Here is a 27,688-nt window from a genome sequence, read left to right on the forward strand (position 1 = left end):
GGGAAAAGAAGCAGCAGCAGCTCTTCCCCCGTGTCCACAGGCAGAGGGCCTGGGGCTGGGGAGGAGGCCTGGTGGGTGGGTTCTGGCTGGTCCCCACTAGGAGGGGAGCATTGACTAGTCTGGACTAGGCTAGGGGAGCAGCCACATGAGGAATCCTGGACTGGAGGAGCTGTAGAGCCTGGGCTGCCCCGGGGGACGGGGTGGGTCTCTGCACCACCTTTGAAGGGCTGTCCCTGCAGAGGCAGACTGTCCTGAGAGCCAGGGCCTTGAGGCCTGGGATGGGGCTCAGTCTGCCATGCTGAGGCAGTGGCCCTCCTGTCCCCAGGGCTGGGCACCAGGCCCTCCACATTCGGCTTTCCCAGACCTTCTGCAGCCAACCCAAGAAGTTCAAGGTTTATCAGTTTACTAAAAATTACAGCGTTTTTCACGTGGGCTTAAAAAATGGGGACAATGGGTACAATTAAAAACATCATAGTTGTACAGGGAATGGCCACAGGGCCAGGGGCAGCCAGTCCCCTGCAACTTCCAGGAAGCCGCACAGGCCCAGATCCAGGGCAGCAGGAAGGGGTGGATGCAAGCAAGGAGACCCTCCTGCTAAGAGGCTGAGGTCTCCTCAGGCTCCGAGGATGGGGTGTCAGCCTTGATCTTTTGGGGTCTGCGGCGGCCTGTGGGGAGGACAGGTGAGGTGGCAGCTCGGACCCCAGGCTGAGGACTCTGTCCCAACAGCCTCCCTGCCACCTTTGTCGACGTGTTCCTCCCACCCGCACTGCCATCCCTTCCTCTCCTGGAGAGCCCGTTTTGGTGGTGCCCCTTCCCTCCCTAGAGGAAGATGCTGAGGAAGGCCCACCTGAGGTCGCTGGTTGCCTCCTCCTCTTCCCTTTCTCAGGGACGCAGGGGGCTTCTGGGTCCCGTTGGAGGCTGGTCCCCTCGGGCTGCTGGGCCGCAGTCTGCTCAGGAAGGCCTCTCCGTGCCCTTCGTGTCCTTGAAGGGGCCTTGTTTGGAGATGGAGGATTCTGGGTGGAGAAGACACGGGTCCCTGAAGAGCTCAGCAAGTCACAGGTTGGTTAGGACCCACCATTGCCCTCCATTGTCAAGGGAAGGAGCTGCCCAAGAGCCTGGCCTGGGAGGTACAGCCAGGACAGGAGAGGGTACAGGGAGGGGGTAGGAGCAGGGAGACATACCTCCACTTGGTCCTCAGAACCCCTCTGTGCTCCCTTGGATTTCTTCTTGCGGGACTTGCCCCCTGCAGGATACTGTTGCTGATGGGGTTGGAGGGTCTTGTGGCCGCAGCCCCCTTTCTCTAGACTCCCATGCTCCCACTCTGGAGTGCCTCCGAGGGTTGGGGTGGGGACTGGGATGGAGAAGGGTGCTGTAGCCCTTGCAGGCAACTAGTCCTTTTCCCTCTCATTACATTAGGCATAGCTTACCTTTGGGCGCCAAGGGTCCAGGATCCCCCTAAAATGGAATCAGGAGAATTCAGGAGTCAATCTGGCAGGGGTAGTTTTCCTTGGAGAGGCAGAACTCACACCTGTCCTTCCAGATCAGTGAAGCCCCTCCCCTAGGAAGCCTCTCTGACCGTCCCCTCCCCCCCAGGTCAGAGCCAACAGCAAGGTAACCCTGCCCTGGGCTGCTCCACTAGCTGGGACCCTGGGACTCAGAGGAGGGGGAGGGGCATAGCACAGGGAAAGCTTAGATCCTCAGGAACAGTGCAACCCCAGGTCTTTCCATCCCACCAGCTTCCTTAGGGCTCCATTTGCCTGTGTGAGCATTAGAGCCCAAACCTGGAACCAGATGGTGCGGCCATGCCGGTCCCGCAGGGAGCTCATGCCTGGCGTGCCATAACACCGCAGCCAGGCTCGGAAGGCAGCAAAGTCCTCCTCCGTGCTCTCCGGCCCATAGCCTTTGCCCCCTGTGGGACAGAGGAGCCAGGCGGAGGTCAGAGGGCTGACTTAGGCTGGGAGGGGGGGGAGCCCAGTTAGACCTGGCTCAGACCTCAGCTTTACAAGCTGATGGACTGAGTCAGGGGGCCAAGGCTCTCCCTCCTCCAGCTGTGTGACCTCAGGCTGGTGTCTTCCCCACTCTGGGCCATGGCTTTCCCATCCTGGAGTTGAGTTAAGAATCCTTGCCCTGCCTGCCTCATGGGGCAGCTCAGGGGACATAGACACCCGACACGTGAAGATCAGTGAAGGAGGCCTAGTCCATTTAGGAACGACTAGGTTGACAAACTTCCATTCCCCAGGCAGGGAACCAGGCCCAGAGAGGGGCAGGAACTGTCCCAGGTTACACGATATGCCAAAGCAGACCTAGCTGGCCATCTTTGCCTCCCAGGCCTCACCCAGCTGGACCACTTCCTTGGGCACTGAGTGGCACAGCTCCAATAGGTCTGGGTTCTGCAGCTTGGCCCTGATCTTCTGGCTCAGGGTCAGCTCCGGGCTCTGGAGAAGAGGCAGGGGTAGGACCTGGATGTCAGTATGAGGCAGGGCCACTCAGAAGGCAGCTGACCCCTTGAGGAACAGACCCCTTCTGAGCTTGGCAGGACTCAGACAGTTCATCTGCCCCCCATCACCTCCCCCACGCACACACATTGTAGAGATGGGGAAACAGGCTGGAAACCGAGAAGGGACCTGCTTGAGTTAAGCTGGAGGCGCCTGACCCAGCCCAGACCCTTGTCGGCCTGCACTAATAGGTGCGTGCATCCCCCCCTGCAGCCTCACCGGCCTGCGCTGCTGCAGTGCCTCCAGAACCGTGCGGGCCTTCTCGAAGGGGGGTATCCTCAGCCTGCAGTGAGGTGGAGAGAGGGCGCCACGCTAAGCAGTGGGGAATGTGGGCACACCCAGCCACCCCAGCCCTCGTGCCCAGGGCCTGCCTGCTGACCGGTATAGGATCTCTGCCCGCAGATAGTTGCCAATGCCATTGAAGAACCTCTGGTCCAAGAGGGCCTCACAAATGGGCCGGTCAAAGGCCTTGTCTGCTAGGTTTCGTAACACATTCTCCCTGGAGGGACAGAGTCTGGGCACATGAGACCCATTCTGCCCACCCCACCCCTCCCTGCCTCCCAATGGGTTAGGGGAGAGGAGCTGGGGGAACCCATTCCTGGGTGCAAGGGAAGGAAATGGGGAGTCCCAGTTCCCCTCTTCCCAGCCTCAGTGGTGTTTTGGCAGTGGGAACCTCAGTTTTCTGTTAAATGGGAACAACAGTGTGGGATTTTAATGCATTACAAAAGGTTAAAAAATACCAGTCAAAAGCAGCCTGTTCAAGAAAACACATGAGTCTAGGTATGTGGTGTGTATATCACCAAAGTGCCTCAGACTCAAGACATTTTTGGGAACAAGGTGACCACAGGACCTCAGGTGTGACCGCAGTCTGGAACTCCCTGTCTAGGACTTCTGGTTGGCTGGATATGAAGGTTTGATATTGGCGGGGTCAGGTCTTTTCAAGAAGCTGAAGATCTTCCAGGAAGCTGGTACTGGCACTGTTTATTTAGCAGGAGTGAGGGGGCAAGCCTTGGCTGGTGAGCGCCCCAGCAGCTCCCACCCCACCTCCGAGGGTCATGGGTCTCTCTTCACCACCATGAAGGGTACATGTATCTTGTTTCTTTGTGGAAAAGGATCATGGCAAGACTGACTCAGTGATGGGCGTGAGAAGCAAGTGAAATAGGGGGCCAGAAGACAGAGTTTTGGGGTAAAGGTAAGAGTGGAAGGTTGGCCTGGGTGTTCAGATCCCTGAGGGGGGCGGATCCCCACAGGCTCCGCAGCTGGAGGACAAAACAAGCCGAAACGCTCATTTTGTGAGAGAAGCTTCAGCTGGCAAAGGGTTAACTCGTGGCATAACTCCCCAGAGGAGGTGAAGTGGGAGAAATCCAAGACAACACAGACACTTCCTTAGGGGTGCACTTGGGGGCATACCTGGGAAGGCCAGCAGTCTGCTGCCTTCTGTGGCACCAGAGACGCCCTGACCCACCCCAAGGGGCAGCCGAAGGCGTGCCTTCCCCAAGAAAGGATTTGCCAAGTCCACTCCAAGCCTTTGTGTTTGTGATTCTTGTCAGATTGCTTTTACTTTAGAGCTTTGCACAGCTGGCTCCTTCTCATCAGGCAGGCCTCAGCTCACACGTCACCTGGGGTGGCCTTTCCTAATGCACCCTCCTCCTCCCCCCACCTCCACAGCTCAAAGTCATTCTCTACCTCTTGGATTTTTCTTCAGGCATGTGTCTATTTGAATTAATCTAGTCCCCTTTTTCCCCCTGCCCTACCTGAACTAGCTCTGTGGGAGCAGGGACCACATCCCTCTTGATCACTGCTGAACCCCCAACACTTAGAGTTGGCCTGGCACGAAGCAGAGACTCATACATGTTTTATCTTTAGAGGAGGGGAAGTGGCTGACACTGTGCCATCTTATGTGACCTGGATCACATCCCAGGTGGAGCCGTTACCCCTCCCTCAGGCAGAAGACGGGCACAGAGACCACGGGACACAGACCAGTGGGTAGGCAGAATATGGGAGACCACAGTCTGATTCAGAAACCACATTAGGCAGTCCTCTCCCCACTCCCTTGAAGCAATTCCTTCCTGTTCAGCCTCCTTTCTTAGGTTGTTAGAGCCTCTCCACCTTTCTTCTTAGCCTCTTGAGGGTGCCAAAAGACAGAGTGGGATGCTGACCTGAGACCCAGCTCTCACACTAACTGGCCATGTCCTCATCCACCTCTTGCTCCCACCCTCTACCACGTCAGTTTTGGGTTTCCACATCCATTAGCTCAGGGAACTGTCCCCAGGAAAGCACACTGTCTTGGTCTACAGGTGAAGGGGCTGGAACTCACTTCTTGGCCACCAAGGCACTAACGGCCAGGAGCCCAGGGCTGTATTCATCACACCTGGTGCGGGCCCTACCTGAACTGCTCGTACTCCAGCAAGACACACGGCCCGCGGCCTGGCTGCCACTTGCCCCCGAGGTCCCAGCGGCCAAAGCGGCGGACGTCCACGAAGCAGAGGGCAAGTCGGGGGCCAGGGGGAGCCGTGTAAAAGCGCAGATGGGCATGGGATGGCAGCGCATCGCTGGGCACCAGCTGGAAGGAGCCGGTCATGCCAAAGCGGAAGACAAGGGCCAGTGGCCCTCGTGGGGGCTGAGCCCCAGGCAGGGGGCTCAGTGTCAGGCGCAGCTCCTTGCCTCGGGCTAAAGCTGAGATGTGGTAGGCGCTGCTCTCAAAGGGCACCTCAGGGTTGCGGCTGACAGGTGACTTCTCCACACACCCGCCAAACACCAGCTCGCTGCATGCCTCGTTCACAAAGTGACTGGCCAGATGTAGCTCAGGGCCCTCAGGCATTCTGTGGGAGGGGTGGCCAGGCCCTGTGGGGGAAGATGACAGCAGGTTGGGCCAGGTGTGCATCCAGTGAGGTAGCAATTATCACTCCCAGTTTTCAGAGGGTCAGAGGGGGCCATGGTCAACTGATAATTGGCAGGAAGTCAGCTGGCTTGGCCACAGCCCCTGCTCCACAACCCTTCCCCCGCCCCCCGCCGAAAATGCTGAGAAAGCTCAGACTAGGGAAACGTGACTCCCTTGCTCATTAACGCGTTCCATGGGCTTCCATGAACCCTTCCTGATTTTAGAATAACGTCCAGATCCTTCCCGGGCCCACACTGTCATCTCATTTCCTCCCACGCTCCCTCTGACTCACTTGCTTCAAGCACACTGCTCTTCTTTCCCCCACGCCTTCGCCCCTGCTGTCCCCCTCAGTCTGGGAACATCCAAGAGAGGACCTCCCTGACCACCCTATCCAAGGCAGCATCGTACCCCCCCGACCCCCTACACGTTTTCCTTCCTTCGTGGCACTCCCAGAACCTGAAATTATTTTATCATCTCTTCTCTGCCTCTACCTCCACTCCCACCCCAGAGTGGAAGCTCTGCTTGCTCATCACCCCACCGCTTGGAATCAGGCCCGCATCGGTTGTCACAATGACTGAGGGAATGAGCCTGGAAGAGAAGAGCTGGGAAAACGGTTGCTCAGAGGCTCAGCCGGCATTGTGGAGGCCTGCCACCACCCACTGGTCAGGACCATAGCGAGGACAAGGAAGAGGGAATGCAGGTGTCTCCAGGTACATCAGCGCTGGAGTCAGGTACACACGACTTCGAGGGAGGAGATAGGGGAGTCAGAAGGGCTCCCCAAGCTCTAGCCCATGGTCCAGGGGGTAATAGGAAACGCCCCGGTCAGCGGTCAGCGCCTCGGGCCGAGAGAGGCGTAGTCCCCTTCCTCACCCTCGCTGGCGTAGAGAGGAGAGTTTGCCACTTTCCTCTTCGCCAGATCGACGGCGAAGGTATGTGTTGGGCAGAGGGGGACATTTAGCCAGGGCAGACTCCTTTGCCCTCCCCCCCGCCCCCGCCGCAACCTCAGCGCCGCCCCGGACCTGGCACCCGAAAGGGTTCGTTTTGCTGGAAAAGGTGAATTTCCAGGTTCTTAATTTCGCGAGGGGCGGACGCTCTATGGCTCGCCTCCCACCCACCCCCATCCTCCACCCCCGCTGTCTGTCCTCGGTTAACCCTGGCTCCCTTCCTCCCCAAGGCCCCCAAACCCGTCCTCTCCTCAGCTCTGCTGCACACCCACCCCGACCCCGGGCCCACTCGCAGGCTACCTGCGCCCGTCGCCGCTCCCGCCAGCCTGCAGGCACTATGGGGTTAAGGCCGGGGGCGGAGCGGCGCCTGGGAGCACACTGGGAGCTGCGGTCGCTGCTCCAGCGCCTGATGGGAAGTGTAGTTCCTCAGGTAGGTGGCAAAGACTGTTCCGGGTGGGGTCCCCGAGCTGGGGGGCTTGGGGTGTGGGAAAGGCTTTGGGGCAGTCACCTGGCTGGGGGGTGGCGGAAGAACCTGGCTTCCCGCTGCCCGGCGCCGGCGGGATCCGGCGTCAGGTCTGAGGTCCCGGGTTGCAGCTGTCTCTGTGGCTGTGAAAAGCCACCCGGCTAATCCGGGACCGGGTCGGCGCTCCCAGCAGGAAACAGAAGCACCGTCCCAAAGCAGAGGCGCCTGCAGCTGTGCGCAGAGCGCGAACAGGTGCGCGATAAATGCAGGCTCTGGGGACCCGGTGGTGGCTCTAAGTTTCAACGCTAGTCAGACATAACAAGTAAACATCATCACCACGGGCGATGAAGCGTAGCCAAGCAGCCAAAGGCAGGAGCCGAGAGCGGAACCTACTTCCGTTGTGGAGGAGGGTCTCTCTGCGATGACATTTAGGCTGAAACCTCAGAAGGAGCCATCCGGAAAAGAGAGGGGACGAGTCGCTACGGCGGGCGGAAAGAACTGCCAATGCAAAGGCTTGGAGGCTGGAAAGCAAGCGATTGGCCCACGCAAAGAAGGTGGCTGGGGGTAGTGCTGAGAGGTGAGGACAGACACACAAGCAAGAGCTGGTCTGGTCTGGTCCGACCTCTGGAGGCCTCTGTAAGGAGCTGGCCTTTCATCCTAAGTGTAGCAGGCACTGGTCCCTGACCCACAGCCAGGATTCATACTACTTCTCCTTCCTCCCCCCTTAATCTATTTATTCATTTATTTTGACAGTATTTAAAATGAGACAATGCCTTTATCGAGCTAGTAAAGTTAACAACTTTTTTAAAAATATGTTTATTTATTATTTATTTTGGCTGCACCGGGTCCTAGTTGTAGCATGCTGGATTTAGTTCCCTGACCAGGGATCGACTCCAGCTCGGAGTCTTAGCCACTGCACCACCAGGGAAGTCCCAACAATAACTTGTTAATATTACCTAATACATAGCCCACATTCAGATTTCCCTAACTGTCCGCAAAATGTCTTTGATAGCTAGTTTGTTCAAATCAGAGACCAAATAAGGATTCTGTGTCTCTTCAGTCACTTTAATCTAGATGGAACCACCCTCCCCACCTCTTACCCACCTCACCTCCTTTTTTTTTGGTCTTCATGATACTGACCTTTCTGAAGATTCCAAGCCAATTGTCCTTTGAGATGCCCCATCACATTCTGGATGTGTCTGATGTTTCCTTGGGTGTCGTTAACTTGTTCCTCTATCTCTAGTTTTCCCTGCACACCAGAAATTAGATCTAAAGCTTGGAAATACATATGTCTCCTGGGTGCTGCTCTGTACTCCAAACTGCATCACATTAGGAGGCGCCCAACATCTGGTTGTCTCACTTTAGTGAGGCTGAAATTGATCACTGGTGAGGCTCTGACAGCCAGACTTCTGTGTTGTAAAGGTATGTTTCACACCTTGTGACCACTAAATAATCTATGGGGTGATTTCTTTGTTTTGTTGGTCTATTTTTGTTTGTTTAAATTAAGTTAAAATGTACATACAGTAAAATTCATCTCTTTTAGAATGTGAGTTTCTTGTTTTGTTTGGTTTTGGTAGGTTTTTTTTTTTTTTTTGGTGGCGCCTTACAGCATGGAGGATCTTAGTTCCCCAGTCGGGATTGGACCCGTGGCCCCCTGCATTGGAAGCGTGGAGTCTTAACCACTGGACCGCCAAGGAAGTCCCTAGAGTGTGAGGTTTGTTTTTTTTTTTTTTTGCGTTACGCGGGCCTCTCACTGTTGTGGCCTCTCCCATTGCAGAGCACAGGCTCCGGACGCGCAGGCTCAGCGGCCATGGCTCACGGGCCCAGCCACTCCGCGGCATGTGGGATCTTCCCGGACCGTGGCACGAACCCGTGTCCGCTGCATCGGCAGGCAGACTCTCAACCACTGCACCACCAGGGAAGCCCCTAGTTCATTCCTTTTTATTGCTGAGTAGTATTCCACTGTGTAGATGTACCAGCATGTTTATCCACTTACCAGCTGAGGGACATTGGGTTGTTTACATGTGGTGATTCTTTAGCACCACGCAAATACCCAGTTTCACATCACATCAACCTTTCACCTAATGGCTTTATCATCACTGGTGATCCTTGCCTCAATCAAATATTTAATTGGGAGTTACAAAATGGTGATTTTCTGATTCTGTCATTCCTTCTACATTAGCTGGAATTCTTCTGTAAAGAAGAGATTTACTTCATTGACTAGGGTTATTTGGGTATTCTGAAATACTAAAAAGACAGGATAAATTCTGAAACACTTCTCTTTAATTATCAATTTTTAGACTAAGAATTCGGTGCAATAATATCCAATGGTGACAAATTAGAATTGATTTGGGGGGGATTATCTTTTATGGACTCATAGATTTTTTTCCACATTTAGTATCTTTAAATTTGTTGCGATCTTTATCTTTTACCCCACTTACTGAAAGAGTACTATATTAGTCTTTGGGGCTATACAAACAGGGATATACAATTCCCATCTTTAAAAAAGGCTGGTAAAAGGCGGGTAGTAAATACAAAATTAATGCAATGCTACAATAGCAATGAGAGGAGATTCTACGGGATTCTGTGACAACACAGAAGAGGGAATGCTACCTAGCAAACCAAGTTCATATTATACATTTGATGAGACTTGGAAATTTCTTTGTGACTTTTTTGTCTGCCACTTTATTTGTGCTTTGTTTATTCCCTGTTTTTCGTTTTGTCTTCTTTTCCTTGCCCTCCTGTGGGCTACTTGAACATCTTTTAGAATTCCAGTTTGACTTACCTATATTGTTTTTGAGTGTGTTATATTGCATACCCTTTGAAGTGGTTGCTGTAGGTGTTACACTATACACGTGTACGTACTTGTCACAGTTCACTGGTGTCGACATTTTATCAATTTGAGTATAGAGAAACCTTACTTCCCTTTGCCCTCCCGTGTTTATAATAACCTTAAATATCTGTTCTACATACATTGAGAACCACATCTAACAGTATTTTGTTTTGCTTCAACTGTCGAACATATTTCAAAATACTCAAGAGAAGGAAAGTCTACTGCATCCACGTTTTTAGTCTTTCCATTGTTCTTCCTTCCTGATGTTTCAAGATTTCTTCTATCATTTCCTTTCTGTTTGGAGATCCTCCTTTAGCCTTTTTTTAAAAAAAATTTATTTTATATTGGAGGATAGTTGATTTACAATGTTGTGTTAGCTTCAGGTGTACAGCAGAGTGATTCAGCTATACATATACATATATCTATTCTTTTTCAGATTCCTTTCCCATATAGGTTATTACAGAGTATTGAGTAGACTTCCCTGTGCTATACAGTAGGTCCTTGTTGATTATCTATTTTATAAATAGTAGTGTGTATATGTTAATCCTGACCTCCCAGTTTATCCCTCCCCCCCCACCTTTCCCCTTTGGTAACCATAAGTTTGTTTTCCACATCTGTGACTCTGTTTCTGTTTTGTAAATAAGTTCATTTGTATCATATTTTAGATTCCACATATAAGTAATATCATATGACACTTGTCTTTCTTTGTCTGACTTACTTCACTTAGTATGATAATCTCTAGGTTGATCCATGTTGCTACAAATGGCATTATTTCATTCTTTTTTTATGGGTGAGTAATATTCCACTGTATATAGGTACTGCACCTTCTTTATCCGTTGATGGACATTTAGGTTGTTTCCATGACGTGGCTATTGTAAATAGTGCCGCAGTGAACACTGAGGTGCATGTATCTTTTTGAATCATGGTTTTCTCTGGATATGTGCCCAGGAATGGGATTGCTGGATCATATGATAGCTCTGTTTTTAATTTTTTAAGGAACTTCCACACTGTTCTCCATAGTGGCTGTACCGATTTACATTCCCACCAACAGTGTAGGAAGGTTCCCTTTTCTCCACACCCTCTCCATCATTTATTGTTTGTAGACTTTTTGATGATGGCCATTCTAACTGGTGTGGAGTGATACCTCACTGTACTTTTGATTTGCATTTCTCTAATAGCGACGTTGAGCATCGCTTTTCATGTGCTTTTTGGCCATCTGTGTGTCTTCTTTGGAAAAATGTCTATTTAGATCTTCTGCCCATTTTTTCATCGGGTTGTTTGTTTTTTTTTAACAATTTTTTTAATATATTTATTTACTTTATTATTTTATTTTTTTGGCTGCGTTGGGTCTTTGTTGCTGCGCACCAGCTTTCTCTAGTTGCATCGAGTAGGGGCTACTCTTCACTGCGGTGCGCCGGCTCCTCGTTGCAGTGGATTTTCTTGTTGCGGAGCATGGGCTCCAGGTGCGCAGGCTTCAGTAGTTGTGGCTCGCAGGCTCTAGAGCACAGGCTCAGTAGTTGTGGCGCACAGGCCCAGTTGCTCCGCGGCATGTGGGATCTTCCCGGACCAGGGCTTGAACCCGTGTCCCCTGCATTGGCAGGCAGACTCCCAACCACTGTGCCACCAGGGAAGCCCTGTTTGTTTTTTTGATATTGAACTGCATGAGTTGTTTATATGTTTTGGAGATTAATTGCTTGTCAGTCACATCGTTTGCAAATATTTTCTCCCATGCTGTGGGTTGTCTTTTTGTTTTGTTTATGGTTTCCTTTTAGCCTTTTTATTTTTAGATTAGGTCTGCTGGTGACAAATTATATTAGTTATCCTTCATCTGTGAATGTCTTGATTTCCCCCTTTACTCTTTTTTAAAATGCCTTACAATTTTGTCACTTTTCAAATTGAAGTATAGTTGATTTACAATACTATATTAGTTTCAGGTGTACAACATAGTGATCCAATATTTTTATAATTATACTCCATTTAAAGTTATTATCAAACATTGACTGTATATCCTGTGCTGTACATATGTCCTTGAAGCTTATTTATTTTACACATAGTAGTTTGTACCTCTTAATCCTCTATTCCTATCTTGCCCCTCCCCCTTCTGTCTCCCCACTGGTAACCACTAGTTTGTTCTCTATATCTGTGAGTCTATTTGTTTTGTTATATTCATTCATTTCATTCATTAGATTTCACATATAAGTGATATCATACACTATTTGTCTTTCTCTAACTTATTTCACTAAGCATAATACCCTCCAGGTCCATCCATGTTTTTGTAAATAGCAAAATTTAATTATTTCTTATGGCTGAGTGATATCATATATATATATATATATATATATATATATATATATATATATACATACACACACACACACACACACACACACACACACACACACACACTATGAACATTGGGGTGCATGTATGTTTTTGAATTAGTGTCTTTGTCTTCTTCAGATAAATACCCAGAAGTAGGAATGCTGGATTACATTGTAGTTCTATTGCTAGTTTTTTGAGGAACCTCCATACTGCTTTCACAGTGGCTACACCAATTTACATTCAGACCAACAATGTACAAGGGTTCCCCTTTCTCCACATCCTTACCAACATTTGTTATTTGTGGTCTTTTTGATGATAGTCATTCTGACAGGTGTGAGGTGATATCTCATTGTGGTTGTGATTTGCATTTCTCTAATAATTGGTGATGCTGGGCATCTTTTCATATGCCTGTTGGCCATCTCTATGTCTTCTTTGGAAAAATATCTTTTCAGGTCTTCTGCCCAGTTTTTAATTGGGTTGCTTGTTTTTTTTTGATATTGAATTGTATGAGCTATTTATATATTTTGAATATTAACCCCTTATCGGTCATATCATTTGCAAATATTTTCTCCCATTCTGTAGATTGTCTTTTCATTTTGTCAGTGGTTTCCTTTGCTGTGCCAAAGCTTTATGTTTAATTAGGTGCAATTTGTTTAATTTTGCTTTTGTTTCCTTTGCCTTAGGAGACAGATCCAAAAAAATATTGCTACAATTTATGTCAGAGTGTTCTGCCTACATTTTCTTCGAGTTTTATGGTATCCAGTCTTACATTTAGGTCTTTAATCCATTTTGAGTTTATTTTTGTATATGGTGTGAGAAAAATGTTCTAATTTCATTCTTTTACTCCCCCTTTACTCTTGAGGTGATTTTCGCTGAATATAAAATTCTGGGTTGACACTTCTTTTCTTTCAGGGCCCGAAACGTGTTGTGCTTTTTGTTTCTGGCCTTTGTGGTTTCTGATGAGATATTCAGTCATTCGAATTGTTTCCCCCCTATATGTAAGGTGTCATCACTCTCTTGCTGCTTTCAAAATTTTTTTTCTTTAGTTCTCAGAAGTTTGATTATGACGTACCTTGACATAGATTTCTTTGGGTTCAACCTGTGTGGAGTTCATTCAGTTTCTTGACTCTGTAGGTTTGTGTCTTTTGCCATATTTTGGAAAATTTTAGCCATTATTTCTTAGAATACTTTTTCTGTCCTACCTTCTTTCTCCTCACCTTCTGGGACTCTGACAGCACAAATACTAGATTTTTTGTTATAGTCCTACAGGTCCCTGAAACTCTGTTTTATTGTTTTGTTGTTGTTGTTGTTTGTTTTCCAAACTATTTTCTCTCTGTTATTCAGGCTGGGTAATTTCTATTGATTTAGCTTCAAATCCACTGATTCTTTCTTCTGTTGTTAAGTCTACCCATTGAGATTTTTACTTGGGTTATTGTAGTTTTCAGTTCTAAAATTTTTATCTGGTTCTTTATATCTTCTGTTTCTCTGCTGAGACTTGAGGCATTTTTATGATAGCTGTTTTAAAATCCTTAGCATAGAATTCTAACAGCTGAGTCATATTGGTGTTGGCATTTGTTGTCTTTTTTCATTCACGTTGAGATTTTCTTGGTTCTTGGTACAACGATTTTTTAAATTGAATCCTAGACATTTTGGGTATTATGAGACTGCATCTTATTTAAATCTTCTCTTTTAGCAGGGCTCCTCTGACACAGTACCAGTGGGGAAAGGGGTATGCCACCTCCTTATTGCTGGATGGGGTGGGAGTCTAGGCTTCCACTCAGCCTTTGCAGTCAGGGGTCGAAGAAGGGCTGCAGTTCTGCAGGGTGTGGCTGGAGTACAGCCGTTACTGTCTGTAACTTTTTCTGTCCTGCTGGACTGTCCTTTTCCCGGTCCTTTGCCTAGAGAGAGTAGGCTTTTGTTGGGCCTTCCTTTGTCTGTGCGTTGTTTCTAGGTGGATGGCTTCTCCAGCTCCCAGCTTGGGATACATGAAGCAAAAAGAAAATCTAAGGAATTCTCTGCTGTGTTGTTCTTCAGGTCTTGAGGTCTAGCCAGTCTGCCTTCTTCTCGTCACCTTTCATAGTCTTATGTTTGTTTTATATATAACGTCTAAGGTTTTTAGCTGAACTTAGTGGAAGGAACAGAGAAAAGCCCATCTGCTCCATTTCTCCAGAAGCAGAAGCCAGGAGGGGAGTGAGTCCTTATATCTTTGATGCTTAAATTGTCCCATCTTTAGCCAGTGGGATGAGCTGGCTCCTGTTGACATTACTTATTATTCTTTGATAGCTTCCTTGGATCCCGAGATGTTCTAGGCTTACCTTGTATTCTCCCTGCCCCACACCTGGAATCAGTCTGTTCTACAAGGGACCCTAGCTGGCCTAAGCCAGTCCTGGGAGGCCATTTGTCTTAGTCTGTTCAGGCTGCTATAACAAAACACCATGGACTGGGTGGCTTAAAAAACAGACATTTAGGGACTTCCCTGGTGGCGCAGTGGTTAAGAATCCGCCTGCCAATGCACGGGACACGGGTTTGAGCCCTGGTCCAGGAAGATTCCACATGCCGCAGAGCAGCAAAGCCCGTGTGCTACAACTACTGAGCCTGCACTCTAGAGCTCGTGAGCCACAACTACTGAGCCTGCATGCCCTGGAGCCTGTGCTCCGAAACAAGAGAAGCCACTGTAATGAGAAACCTGTGCACCGCAACAAAGAGTAGCCTCCGCTCTCCACAACTAGAGAAAGCCTGCACACAGCAGTGAAGACCCAACACAGCCAAAAAATAAATAAATAAATTTATTTAAAAAAAAAAAAAATCCAAAAAACCAGACATTTATTTCTCGTAGTTCTAGAGGCTGGGACGTCCAAGTTCGAGTCAGAATCAGTTCTTGGTGAGGGCTCTCTCCTGCCTTGTTAGACAGCTGTCTTCTCCCTATGTTCTCATATGGCCTTTCCACGGTATAGAGAGTCTGTCTTCCTTTTCTTATAAGAGTGCTAATCATCACAAGGGTCCCACTCTCATGACTTCATCTGAACTTAATTATTCCCCAAAGCCCCACCTCCTAAAACCATCTCACTGGGAGTGGGGGCTTAGACATATGAATTTGGCAGGGGGTGGGGAATGGGTGCATCACAAACAAACATTCAGCCCATTATCCCATTCCACTTGCCAGTGAGTGGTTCCGGCATGGGCCTTCTCTCTTCCTAAAGAAGATGACAGAGAGGCAAGGGCTCTCTCCTTTCTCTACCTGGGGTATCTGGTGTTGGGGCCAACCACTTGCTGCCAGCCTAAGGACAGGGCCAGCACAGAGAGGGCAGAGTCAAGAGCATCATAGGACTGGGAACCTGATTTTCCTGTCTACAGACAAGCTGTTTCATTTTGGCTCTCGTTCTGCCTCAACCCTGACCTGCCTCAATCAGCAGCTGAGCAAAGAAAAAAGAAAACGTGCAATAGGTCAGGGAGGTCAGTATGTCACTTGGTCTCTCTCCTGAAAACCTCTGATCTGAACCCAAAAGAAATCCATGCACACACTTCTTTACACCTCTGTTTATTCTTCCTTCTCATGAAAACCACTGACATGTGCCTTTCATGGGGGAGGGAAGACAATGCTGCAAGAGTGTTCAGGATCCCTAGGCTGAATTCTCAGGTGGTAACCTAGGAAGCCAGACATGCAGGAGGCCAGGCCCCTAGGGTCCTGGAGCTGGGCAGCCCCTGAAGAGAAGTTCGGAGGGCAGCTCCACATGGGCCCCGTGAGCTCTTCTTCTCAGCCCAGGGAGCTCATCAGGGTCTGGGCCTGCTTCAGTTCTGCAGGGGCAAGAGGTAGGTAGGCAGGCGGCAATTAGGCAGGATCTGGGAGGGCCCCTTACCCTCCAGGTATACAGCTGAGCCTCACCTGCCAGGAGGACCTGGAACTTGTCTGCTGAGAGGGACATGGTAACAGGCTGGGCCGGGGCACCCGAGGCAGCTGCCACCTCCAGCCGCAGGTGCACCATGGGCTCTTCCACGGACCGCAGCAGGCTAGAACTCAGGGTGTAGTCCACCCGCCAGCCCACGCCTGTCAGCCTGTTCACTGCAAGACCGAAAGGGGCTCAGGGTCACAGACAGGGGAGCCAGGCAGCCCTAGCCCATACCTTGGTTCAGCCCTGAACCCTTCAGGGCTATGTGGCCTTTGAGAAGCTCTCATCCCTCTGATCCAGGAGCTCAGATTACCCATAGCAGATCTCAGAGGAAAGAAACCGGGGCTGGTGTCAGGAATCCCAGCTCTGTGACTGCTCGACATGTGATGTGGTTAAGTCTCCTTTCTGAGGACAAACACCTCCCAAGCCACATGCACCTTCTAGAATGGAGCCCAGCCCCCACCCGGGCACCCCACACTCACCTCGCAAGCTGCAGGCCCGCAGGTGCTCCTGCAGGGAGCTTTGCTTCTCTTCATAACAGCGACACAGGCTGGCTGCATGCTCTGGGGGCCGAAGGGAGGTCCCCTGAGCTAGCAGGTGGGTGCTGGGGCTTAGGCCACTCAAAGGGCAGGTCTCAGGCTCCTGGCCCAGAGAGGGCAAGGTGCATCTCAGGGTCACACAGCCTGACCTTTGCCTGGCACCCCTTGGCCCACAGGTTACCCACCTGCCTGCCCTCATCCCTGTACCTTTGGGCAGCCCCAGCTGCTGCAGTTCACTGGACAAGGACTCGCCATCCACGCTATGCTTGGCCGCACTGGAGAGGATGAAACTCAGCACTGCCACTGTGGCCTTCACATCACCCGACTCTGGGGGGAGCCGTGGGTGGAATGGGGGGTGTCACTGTGGCCCCAGCCACCTCCTTGACACCCCACTATCTTCAGCTCAGAGCCTCCAGGCCTCCTTGAGCCATGAGCACCGCTACTGCCCCACTGGGAGTGGGCAGAGGACCCTAGGGCTGGCAATGTCTTTCTTCCCTCATGCTCCTCTGCTGAGGCAGGTGGGTCAGAGTGGGCTGTTGGGAGGAGGGGCCTCTGTGCCGGGCCCCAGGCTGAATACCCGGGTTTGCCCAAAGGTCTGCGGACCCAGTGGGGTACTCACCAAACCTGGCATCAGCGGTGAGCTTCAGGATCTTCTCATACTGTGGAGAAAGGAGGCCCTCAAGGGGTGCCGGACCCCCGCTCACTAGCCCCCAACCCCTGGCCTGGATCCTGTGGTAAGGACACGAGGTATCTAGGGAGGGTGGGAGCTGATCACCCGTCTCCCTGGGTCTGGTGCACTTTCAGGGCAGTGGGGGTCACAGGGTCATGGGACAGTGGGGTGCGGGGCCCTGCACTCACGTCAATCCCCTGTCCCAGAAGGTCCTTCAGCACCTGGCTACACAGCAGCCTCAGCTTCACGGAGGACTGGAGGGGAAGGCCTTACATCAGCCAGACTGACCCACCTCACCCCTCCATGCTGGTGGGCTGGCTCAGAGAAGGCTGGCCACATACCTGACCAGTCACACAGCATGTTCGGACAGCCCGAGAGCGCTGAGGCCCCAGCCCAAGAGTGACCTCCCCACCCTCCACCCTCAGAGCCCCCACCCCCAAGACCCCATGCACTCAACGATTTTGGCCAGCGTGCTGATCTCTGCCAGGACCCAGTCAGGACAGTCCAGGTCACCACAGAACCGGAACCTCTGCAAGGGAGTAAGGTAGGTGGTCAGGCTGGAGGGCCGGCTGACGTATGGCCAGGTGTCTCCCACGCCACTGCTCCTCAGGGTTCTTGCTGCCTGTCCAAGATGCGTGCCCTCCGGCCCACGTCTTCTCCCCCAGTACCAGGCTGTTTGGAGAACCCTCTGCCTGACTCACACTGCCACCAAACCTTGTTCTCATGGCTGTCCCAGCAGACATGACTGGGCACCTTCTCCGTGGGAGAGCCCACTCTAGGCGCTGGGGGTGCAGCATGGAACACAACAAAGTACCTGGCCTCAGGGTGCGCGTGACCATCTCACCTTCTCCTCCTTTCCCTCCCCAGCTCCAGCCATACTGGCCTCCCTGCTGCTCCTGTTGCAGATTAAACGTGGCTTGCTCTCTCACTTCACTCAGGTCTCTGCTCAAATGACATCTCTTCTGATGGACTTTCTCTGACTTTGCTTTCTTAAATAGCCCCTCACACAAGGAAATTTTTGGGGTCAGTGGATGTATTCATTATCTTGATCATGGTAATGTTTTCATGAGCATATATGCATCGAAACTTATTGAACCATATATTTGCACACACATGGTTTGTTTTATGTCGATATTATCTCAAGGAAGCTGTTAAAAAAAAATAAAACAGCTCTTCACCATCATGCTTTAGCTGTTTATCTTTCCTTCTTGATCTCCATGGCATTTATCACAGAATATATCACGTTTTATTACTTATTCAAGGCCCATCTCCTCTGTCAGGATGCAAACCCACCTGGTTAACCACATCTTGACAATATCGTCCACCCCCCGATCAACTGTCCTTTGTCCTGTTTCTGTGGCAAAGCTCTAACGCACAGCAATATACATGTTCATCTTCCCACGCCTCTGTCTGGGCTGCTTACAGATGATGGGAACAAAACCCGCAAACTGGGTACACGGTCAGTCCACGTTCTCCTGATTCTGCTGGGCCCTCAGTGCAGCCCCATAATCCCATGTCCTCTACTTGGCCCCATCGTTCACCTTATCAATCACTTCAGACCTGCTCCATGACCCTTCAACCTCCAATCCTTTTCACCTGTCATCCCCCTGATCACACCTGACTCCACTGCCCTGGGGCTTCTACATGGGCCTCCAATGAAGTTCTCTAGCCATGGTCACAAATGACTTTCTTCACTAAATCTAGTCTTCCTCTTCCTTAACTCCTCAGCAGCATCTGACACAAACACATCCTTCTTCCTGAAGCCACATACTCTTCTGGATTTCTCCCTATGGCCTAGCCTCTGTCTCATTTTCTGGCTCACCCTCCTTTCCCCAGCCCCAAATGGTGATCCCTGCAGACTGCCTACTGTCATTATTCTGGGGCAGGGGACTAGGACTGCTGGTGAGGTGGTGGGAGTGTTAAGGACAGCCTTGTACTTCTTCTATTTCAGGAGTTTTTACCCATTTTGTGGCATCGACTCATCAGGCATCTGGTGAAGTCTATAGGCTTTTCCCAAAATGATGTTTTTAGATGTACAAAATACACAGGAGGGTCTTCCCTGGTGGTCCAGTGGTAAAGAATCTGCCTTCCAATGCAGGGGATGTGGGTTCGATCCCTGGTCAGGGAACTAAGATCCCACATGCCGCGGGGCAACTAAGCCCACGTGCCGTAACTAAAGAGCCCTGTGTCACAAACTACAGAGCCCACGCGCTCTGGAGGCCACACAACAACTAGAGAAGAGAAAACCCGCACGCCACGACTAGAGAGAAGCCCGCGCACTGCGAGAAGCTCTGCAACGAAAGATCCCACATGCCGCAACGAGGACCCGACTCAGCCAAATAAATATTTTTTTAAATACATAGGAAAAACTCCATAGTAAAAGGAACTGATTAAAAGTTATCAAAATAGGGAGTTCCCTGGTGGCCTAGTGGTTAGGATTCTGGGCTTTCACTGCCATGGCCCTGGGTTCAACCCCTGGTCAGGGAACGTAGATCCTGCAAGCCGCGTCGAGTGGCAAAAAAAAAAAAAAAAGTTATCAAAGTATTCAAAACAAATTGGTGATGTGACATATGTTTCAAGTCAAATAATGACAGTAATTTAGAAATGAGCATAAACAATATGTAAACAATGCCAACAGCTGTAATGTGATATGAAAATATCTGATTTCTATTAGTGACAGTCAGAGGTGCTGCGAATCATAGTGGGTTGCCAACACTCATAATTGAAGAAAATACTAAATTTCAGTTTGAGGTCAGCCAAAATTGAGAGGTAATATTTCTCCTAACTTCATGGGTCCCTGACTTCTACCCACAGAAGTCTTCTACCATCATCTCTGTATTATTTACTTTTTTACCATAAGCACGTGTTCCTTGTGCAATTTCTTAAAACGCTGGCTTTTCTCTAAGTTCTGTCCTAGGTCCTCTCTTCCCAACTAATATTCTGGCTGAGACAGGTTACACATTTCAGGGTTCAATGATCATCTTTGTGCTGATGACTCCCAAATTTATAACTGCCATTGTAGATTCTCTTCTGAGCTCCAGACACTTAAATCTAGACTGTCTCCTAGCCAGCTGCACCTGGCAGCTCAGACGCCTCACTCAGCGCGTATCAAAGTAACTGGTTCTCTTCCAGCTGAAACCTGCCCCCACCCCAGTGAGCACCACCACCTGGGAACCACGCCCAGACCCCTCCCTCTCCTTTTTCCCTCATGCATTTAGTCCCTGAGCCCTGCTGATTTCCCCCACTTCTATCTCCACTCTCTCCACCATATCTCAAGTCACTACCATCTCCTGGGGGGCCTGCTGCCCCTGGCTGGGCTCTCTGTTCCTCTCTTGCTCCCTCCACAAGTCAGCTGAAAGGCTCTTCCTAGCTTCCCAGCACCCTCTTCTTAAAGTCCAACCTCCTCTATGTGGCTCTCAAGACCCAGCAAGCTTTGGTCTATGCTTACCTGTCGAGCTTCATCTTTCACTAGCCTGCAGTTTCTACTCTTCCAGGTGATGAAATGCATTCATTCCTAGGGAGCCATGCTCCCTCTCACCTGAAGCCTTTGAATGCTGTTCCCTGTCTGAAGATACAGCCTCCCACCAGCCCCGCTCCATGCCTCCTAACCCCTGATACGCAAACTGCACTGCACCCAGCTAGCTTTCTTCCCTGCTCCCAGGCCCTCATATGATGTCATCCTTGGGTCGCCTCCCTGACACTATGCACAAGGTGAGTTTGGTCCCTTCCCCTCAAGTCTTAACTATGACTGCCCATTCAAACTTCCAGCTTGGCCCTTCCCTCCTGCAGCCAAAGTCTCAGTGCCTGGCACAGTGCATGGTATACAGCAGGCACTCACAACCTGTTGAAGGAATGAATGGATGTATGAGTTGGGAAATCCCAACCCCAAATCTACTCCTTTCTGGCTCTGGGAAGAGCGAAGGGCCTTCCTAACAGTGCAGAAGACTGAGCTTAACTGTAAGCAAGTTTTTCTCCAGGTCCCACAGGAGCGCTGGGAAGTGGGCACCTTTGGGAGGGCCTCTTGGGGCAGAGGAAGGCCTGGAGGGACAAGCCCCAGCTCGTGTCCCGGGGGTGCGCGGGCCCTTCCTTTCCGTCAAGGCACTCCTAGCCTGCCGGCCCGCCCTGCCCTACCCATCCTGCAGGGAGGAGGGTGAAGGGAGGCTTTTTTCTACCAGAGCCTCGGCCCTCACGACTGCACCCGGCAGACTTCCCATCTCCTCGCACCCGGCGCCCCACCCTTCCCGCAGCCACGGCGGTGAGATTTGGGGTCTCTTACTCTGCCCGCCCCCAGCACCCACTGCCTCCTCATCCCTCACCATCGCGCCAGGAAGCCCGCGCCCAAGACTTCCACTTTCCGGTCGCGCCGGGTCAGGTGATGTGGCGGTCACGTGACGCTGGGGCGCGGGGGCGGAGGCCTCCTCGGATCGGGGCGGGAGCAAGTCGGCCAGCTCCGAGCTGTTGGGGCGGAATACCGGGTCCCTTTCTCAGTCCCCAGAACCTTTCCCTGGAAAGGGCCAGCGCCAACCCCCAGGTTAACTGAGAACAGAACCAAAGCAGTAGGAAGAGGTAGTAGAAACCGTTTAATTTGTTCTCCTTAAGGGAGCGGGAGCCTTCCGTTCTGCCGGGGTATTCAGGTCGTCTCCGTGTTTTGCGTCAGTAGGCAATGCCATTACATACAGCTGTGGGCTGTGGCAAAAGACGTATTTTAAAAATTTATTGGAATAGAATGCACATACAGGAAATTGTACGTAGTGTAAACACAGAGCTTAATGAATTTTCTTTTTTAAATTAATTTATTTATTGGCTGCGTTGCGTCTTCCATTGCTGTGCGCGGTCTTTCTCTAGTTGCGGCGAGTAGGGTCTACTCTTTGTTGTGGTGCGCGGGCTTCTCATTGCGATGGCTTCTCTTGCTCCAGAGCACAGGCTCTAGGCACGCGGGCTTCAGTAGTTGTGCCTCGTGGGCTCAGTAGTTGTGGCTTGCGGGCTCTAGAGCGCAGGCTCAGTAGTGTGGCGCACGTGCAGAGCTACTCCGCAGCATGTGGGATCTTCCCGGACCAGGGATGGAACCCGTGTCCCCTGCATTGGCAGGCGGATTCTTAACCACTGCACCACCAAGGAAGCCCCTTAATGAATTTTCATAAACCATACACCCCATGTAACCAGCACCCAAATAAGGAAACATTACCAGTACCCCAGATATCTCCTTCAAGTGCCTAGGTATTTTATTTCATTTTGATGAATCCCTTAAGGTGCCTAGCAAAAAGGCCTGGAACAGTTGACACCCTCAGGAGAACTGTTTTGCAGCTTCACCAACATCAGATGTTTGTCTTAATTTTTCCCAACTTAATGGGAGAAAAATAGGTTGCTTTAAATTGCATTAGTCTGCTTACTTGTGAGTTTGAGCTAATGGCTTGTCTAGGAAAACTAAGTTTCCCATGTTCACTTGAAGAGGAAAAAACAAAAAAACCCAAAATAGCAACAACAAAAATACACTAGAGAATAGACTAATAACCAAAGAAGAAATTGAACAGTTTGAGATCTGTCTTCAATTCCATGCCCCTCACCCATACACTAGGCCCTGCTTGTTTTATTGTTGCAGGCTTTCAAAGTACAGATGGAGCCTATGGCAATTAAACTGCTCCCTAAATAGAAAGAGATGGAACGCTAATTCCTGCTAAAATTGATCTCACTTATAAAGAGCTTTCTAAAAATCATAAACATCATCATGTTGAAGTCAAGAGTGTGTTACAGTACACCATATCAATAAAAAATTTTAAGAGTATAAGAATAGTTCCATTTGTATTTCATCATCTCAGTAGGTTAAAGAAAAGAACTGATACATTTGGGAAACCATTTTTTTTATTAAAAAGAAAAAAAATAGTAATAGATGAAAACTGCCTTAAGTTGATAGAGTATTTGAAAAACAAAACCGCAAACATCAAAAAGACATATTATTTAAATTTGGAAATAAGGCAAAAAGGTGGGTGGCCTGTCCTTTTAATGTCATACTGGAGCATTGGCTCACAGATTTGTTTCACAAATAAAGATGATTTGCCTATTTAGGGCAGTGGTTCTCGGACTTTACAGCGTATCAGGATCATCTGCTGGGCTTGTTAAAACAGTGTTGGGCCCCACCCCCAGAGTTTTTAATTAAATAGGTCTTGGGTGGGACTTGAAAATCTGCATTTCCAACAAGTTCCAGGTGTGCTGAGATTTCCAGTTTGGGGACTACAGTTTGAAAACCACTCATGTAGGAAAATGTACCTGAGAAATTATGTTAACTCACAGATTTCTGTCCAATAGAAAAGTTAACCCCAAAGATTAGAGTTTTATTGCCCCATGGGAAATTAGCAGGTTTTGTCTCTAACTTAGCACACACTTCAAAGTGCCTTTGCCAGTGCACTAGAAATACTTCTCAGAATGTTCTTTGAGTTAGCTTTACCATCTTACTGTTCCCTCATTAATTGAATAAAATATTTGACATGCATTCCTTCACTTGTATGAAAGTCACGTTTTTCATTTTTTCAAATTAAACTTTGATAGAGTATACTTGTGTACTAGTCCTGGACAGGAGTATACAGATACTAGTGTATATGTTTTTAAATATTTTATTTATTTAGCTGCGCAAGGTCTTAGTTGCGGCACAATGGGATCTTCCTTGCCACGTGCGGGATCTTCAGTTGCAGCATATGGGATCTAGTTCCCTGACCGGGGACCGAACCAGGGCCCCCTGCATTAGGAAGTCTTAGCCACTGGACCACCAGGGAAGTCCCACTAGTGTATATTTTAATACTAGACGTATTCCTGTTAAAGTCAGAATCAGTAACGCACTCTCATTGTGACCCAACATTGTCCTAGAGGTGTTAAGGCCAGGGGTTCTCAACTGGGGGTGATTTTGTATTCCGGGGGGATATTTGGCAATGTCTGGAGATACTCTTAGTTGTCACAACTAGGGAGTGTTGCTGACGTCCAGAGGGCAGAGGGCAGAAGCCAGGGATACTGCTAAACATCCTACAAGGTGTAGGACGGTCCCCAGTAACAAAGAATTAAAAGGTGGTCGGTGGCTAGTGGAATGTGCTGGAGCACTGTATGTAGACCAGGCTCTCCAGGCCCACCTGGTGCAGAGGAGTCAACGGTCCACAGGTGAGCGCCTGCTCGTCCCAGCCCCACACACCTCACAGGTGGAGAGAGGAAGGCTTCGTAAGGAGGTGGAGGCAAGCAGGGGAGCCCAGGCCTCATCTGTCTGACCTCCTCCCTGCCTGAGAGAAAGCCCCAGGTCAGCGCTGGGAGGGTCAGCCCAAGTTACTGAGCCCATAAGGGGAGAGCCCTGACCAGAGCCCTGGGACCCTGGGCTAGTTGAAGACCCTATCCTTTTGCCCCACAGATCATCATGGGAGTCCGGTCCAGCCTCTGGCCAGGATGTGATTTTTTGGCTTCTAATGCCCAGGCCCTCACCTTTCTCTCTTGCCTGCCACACTCGTGCAGCCCCACAGTGGAGGTGAGTGTCTCCTTGAGGGGGTCTGAGGGGCTGGGGGTGCAGGCCCATGGTCCAGGGTCAGTTCCTCGGGCTGGACCAGGCGGCCAGTCCCAGACAAGTCCCTGTGCATCTTCACCCTCAGCCAGGACTTCCCACACCGCACAGTACAGCCACAGCTGCGGGCAAGGGGGGGGACCCAAGGACTGACCTCCTTGAGACTGGCAACCTCCTAGCGGCCCTGCAGCAGCTCTGTCCCCACCCAGACCCCACCTCAAGCCCCGTGTCCATCCGGTCTGCCTCCCCAGGCTTCAGAAAACATTGGGCTTTGGGGACTTCCCTGGTGGCGAAATGGTTAAGAATCCGCCTGCCAGTTCAGGGAACATAGGTTCGAGCCCTGGTCCGGGAAGATCCCACATGACGCGGAGCAACTAAGCCCATGCGCCACAACTACTGAGCCTGCGCTCTAGAGCCCGTGAGCCATAACTACTGAAGCCCACGCGCCTGGAGCCCATGCTCTGCAACAAGAGAAGCCACCCAATGAGAAGCCCGTGCACCGCAACGAAGAGTAGCCCCCGCTCACCGCAACTAGAGAAAGCCTGCGCGCAGCAACGAAGACCCGATGCAGCCAAAAATAAATAAATAATTTTTAAAAAGCCAACAAACATTGGGCTTTGTACCCGCTACTCCTCACACTAGGTTCCCTGTCCAGGAGGCTGCTGAAAGGGGAACTGGTCGCACCTGTTGGAGAAAGGTCTTAGGAAATCACCTTCTTTGGGATTAGTTCCACCTTCATTCACTCATTTACCAAATACTCACTGTCTCTTTCTCTATGTCAGGCTCTGGGGTGATAGGTCAAGCAGGGTGCCCACCCTGAGGAGTTCCCCCAACTCTGTTGGTTGTTTTATTTTTTTTAATATTTATTTATTTGACTGTGCCGGGTCTTAGTTGTGGCACACGGGACTTTTTGTTGCAGCATGCGGGATCTGGTCCCCTGACCAGGGAATGAACCCAGGCCCCCCGCATTGGGAGCGTGGAGGCTTAACCACTGGACCACCAGGGAAGTCCCTTCCCTCTCTGTTTAGAGACAGACAGACAGGCAGACTCATATGTCTTCTGATTGTATGGGCACCCAGGGTTGAGAAGAGGAAGGCCTCATTCACAGGAGGTGATGGTAGGTGTGAATGTGGAAGGGGTGTGGGTGACCATAGGGCAAGGGTGTCTAGGCAGAGCCCAGCTTTTGAAACTGGGGTGGGGACAGGCCCTGCTCTATCTGGAAGGCTTCCTGACCCTGCCAACTGCAGGCCCTGGCTGGATCACAGGTAATGGTTTCATGTTGATTTTTCAAAATGATAGTTGGTACATTTGAATTATATAACTAAACATTATTGCAATAAAAATCACAAAATAGAAGTTAAAGAAACAAACAAAAATCAGTAAACCCCTTCTCTCCCCAAATAACTACTCTAACAGCCCTTTCTGACTTTTTTCCCATGCATACGCAACTCTGACCCAGTAAGAAACGTACATTTGGTCTTCACCGTGGGTTCCTGACACAGAGCTCCTAAATCCCTTGGAGTTTCCTGGGCAATAGGAGCCTCTTTTGTTCTAAAGAGGTGACTCTGGGTGGGCTCCTGGGTAGCTCCAGGATGGGGGCTGGTCGCCAGGAAGACCAAGCCATGATTAGAAGCTTGGAGAGGGGCTGCAGAGTGAATTAACTGTTGATTCTGCCTACATGATGAAGCCTCTATAATGATCTTTGAACCACACCCCAACTCCACGGGGACAGAAGCTCCTGTGCTCGGGAACCCCCAGCCTTTGCCCTATGTGTCTCTTCATCTGGCTGTTTATCTGTGTCCTTTATCATATCCTTTAATGAGCCATTCGCAGTTTCACTGTACCGGCCGTGCGTACTTAGACATGCATGGCTTAATCTTTGAGACAAGCATATGCTACTGGCAGGATTAGAGCTGGAATTACCGTGGGTGCTGGCACCAGACTTGCCCTCCAATGGATCCTCGCGAAAGGATTTACATATCCTTTATTATATAGTAAATTGGTGAGCGTAAGTGTTTGCCTAGCTTCTGTGAGCTGTTGTAGCAAATTATCTAACCCAAGGAAGGGATGGTGAGGACCCTGATTTGCAGTCAAGTTGGACCGACCGGGGGACCGACTACTTGGCGATTGGTGTCTGAAGTAAGGGGCAGTCTTGTGGGACTGAGCCTTATCCTGTGTGGTCTGATGCTATCTTCCGGTAGACAGTGTCAGAACTGAATTGAATTGCAGAACACTCAGCTGGAGAATTGGTTGGTGTGGGGAGAAACCCACACGTTTGATGTCAGAGTATTCAGTGTGGAAGAATAGCGTTTTTCCTTTTAGCAAATGTGAAAATAAGCTTTATAAAATAGTATCCTATCCTATATTCTGTTTTGGAACCTAATTTTTCACTCAGTGGTGACTAGTGGCAGGCTTTGAATAGGCCAGGAATTGTGCGGGCCCTGCCCTGGGTTCCAGCAGCGGTGAGAGCACTGGAAGAGGAGCCTAACCAGGCTGCTGGGTGACCTTGGGTAAGTCTCTGCTCTCCTCAGAGCCTCGATTTTCTTGGTCAAATTAAGGGTGTGGGTAGTACTGGATCAGTGTCTGAAAGTCAGAGCTGCCACCTAAAGCTGGGCATGCTGTGCACTGCACAGCTCCAGGGGGAAGAGAAGGGGTATTCTTGTCATAATCTGTGTGAATGGCGTGCCCAGAGTTGAGTGATGAATGGGCCCTGCCCGAAATGTGGTGTGTGAACCTGTTGGTACACAAGATGATTTTAGGTGGCATGCAAATGCATTCAGTTTTATAGTTACCTTCTATTTGTAGTAAATGATACCGATTTTCCACTTGAAGAGCTTATTAAACCACATTTGTTGTTTTTTGTTTGTTTTGGCTGTGCTGTGTGGCTTGCGGGATCTTAGCTTCCCAACCAGGGATCAAACCCGGGCCCTCGGTAGTGAAAGCGCTGAGTCCTAACCACTGTACTGCCAGGGAATTCCCTCCCCAGAGTTTCTGATTCAGTAGATCTGAGGTGGAGCCTGATAATGTGCATTTCTAACAAGTTCCCAGGTGGTGTTGCTGCTGCTGGTTCAGGGACCACACTTTGAGAATCACTTACCAAATGCCTTTTTATTATTTTTTTAT

At 50.0% G+C, this 27,688-nt stretch overlaps 2 protein-coding genes and 1 long non-coding RNA gene across 8 annotated transcripts; 1 reads left to right on the forward strand and 2 right to left on the reverse strand.

Annotated features, from left to right (window-relative positions):
• Positions 1–392: 392 nt before the first annotated feature.
• Positions 393–7,243, reverse strand: NEIL1 (nei like DNA glycosylase 1). 6 transcript variants are annotated; one of them, XM_060005582.1, is made up of 10 exons: positions 7,177–7,243; positions 4,883–5,339; positions 2,875–3,009; positions 2,715–2,778; positions 2,336–2,435; positions 1,782–1,909; positions 1,428–1,455; positions 1,182–1,243; positions 848–1,013; positions 393–665 (listed from the first exon to the last, which is right to left on the reverse strand). In XM_060005582.1, exons 2-10 carry the CDS (start codon positions 5,314–5,316, stop codon positions 595–597), a joined length of 1,188 nt encoding a protein of 395 aa, XP_059861565.1. In that variant the 5' UTR covers positions 5,317–5,339; positions 7,177–7,243; the 3' UTR covers positions 393–594. The 6 variants fall into 6 exon arrangements, with proteins under 6 accessions (XP_059861565.1, XP_059861564.1, XP_059861566.1 ...); XM_060005581.1 differs by lacking the exon at positions 7,177–7,243 and adding an exon at positions 6,829–7,137; XM_060005583.1 differs by lacking the exon at positions 7,177–7,243 and adding an exon at positions 6,621–6,645.
• Positions 7,244–14,448: 7,205 nt separating this feature from the next.
• COMMD4 (COMM domain containing 4) lies at positions 14,449–21,405 on the reverse strand. Its single transcript, XM_060005585.1, has 8 exons — positions 21,351–21,405; positions 17,492–17,563; positions 17,223–17,288; positions 16,984–17,023; positions 16,572–16,691; positions 16,308–16,388; positions 15,822–15,998; positions 14,449–15,733 (listed from the first exon to the last, which is right to left on the reverse strand). The coding sequence occupies exons 1-8, from the start codon at positions 21,351–21,353 to the stop codon at positions 15,693–15,695; spliced, it is 600 nt and encodes a 199-aa protein (XP_059861568.1). The 5' UTR covers positions 21,354–21,405; the 3' UTR covers positions 14,449–15,692.
• Positions 21,406–21,486: 81 nt separating this feature from the next.
• On the forward strand, positions 21,487–25,131 carry LOC132420819 (uncharacterized). Its single transcript, XR_009518450.1, has 3 exons — positions 21,487–21,600; positions 24,419–24,532; positions 24,817–25,131. It is a non-coding gene; the product is annotated as an uncharacterized lncRNA (long non-coding RNA).
• The last annotated feature ends 2,557 nt before the right edge of the window (positions 25,132–27,688 follow it).

The sequence above is a fragment of the Delphinus delphis genome, chromosome 2 (genome assembly GCF_949987515.2).
Source record: "Delphinus delphis chromosome 2, mDelDel1.2, whole genome shotgun sequence".
Taxonomy (NCBI): Eukaryota; Metazoa; Chordata; class Mammalia; order Artiodactyla; family Delphinidae; genus Delphinus; species Delphinus delphis.

Coding starts and splice junctions, on each gene's coding strand:
- NEIL1 (XM_060005579.1), bottom strand. CDS start 5,316: ATGCCTGAGGGCCCTGAGCTACATCTGGCCAGTCACTTTGTGAACGAG. Junction 2,779..2,874: donor CGGGCAGAGATCCTATACCG/GTCAGCAGGCAG, acceptor ACCTCACTGCAG/GCTGAGGATACCCCCCTTCG. Junction 1,456..1,781: donor GCCGCACCATCTGGTTCCAG/GTTTGGGCTCTA, acceptor ATTCCATTTTAG/GGGGATCCTGGACCCTTGGC.
- COMMD4 (XM_060005585.1), bottom strand. Junction 17,289..17,491: donor TCAGCACGCTGGCCAAAATC/GTTGAGTGCATG, acceptor CTTCCCCTCCAG/TCCTCCGTGAAGCTGAGGCT. Junction 15,734..15,821: donor GTTCCAGGTCCTCCTGGCAG/GTGAGGCTCAGC, acceptor TTGCCCCTGCAG/AACTGAAGCAGGCCCAGACC.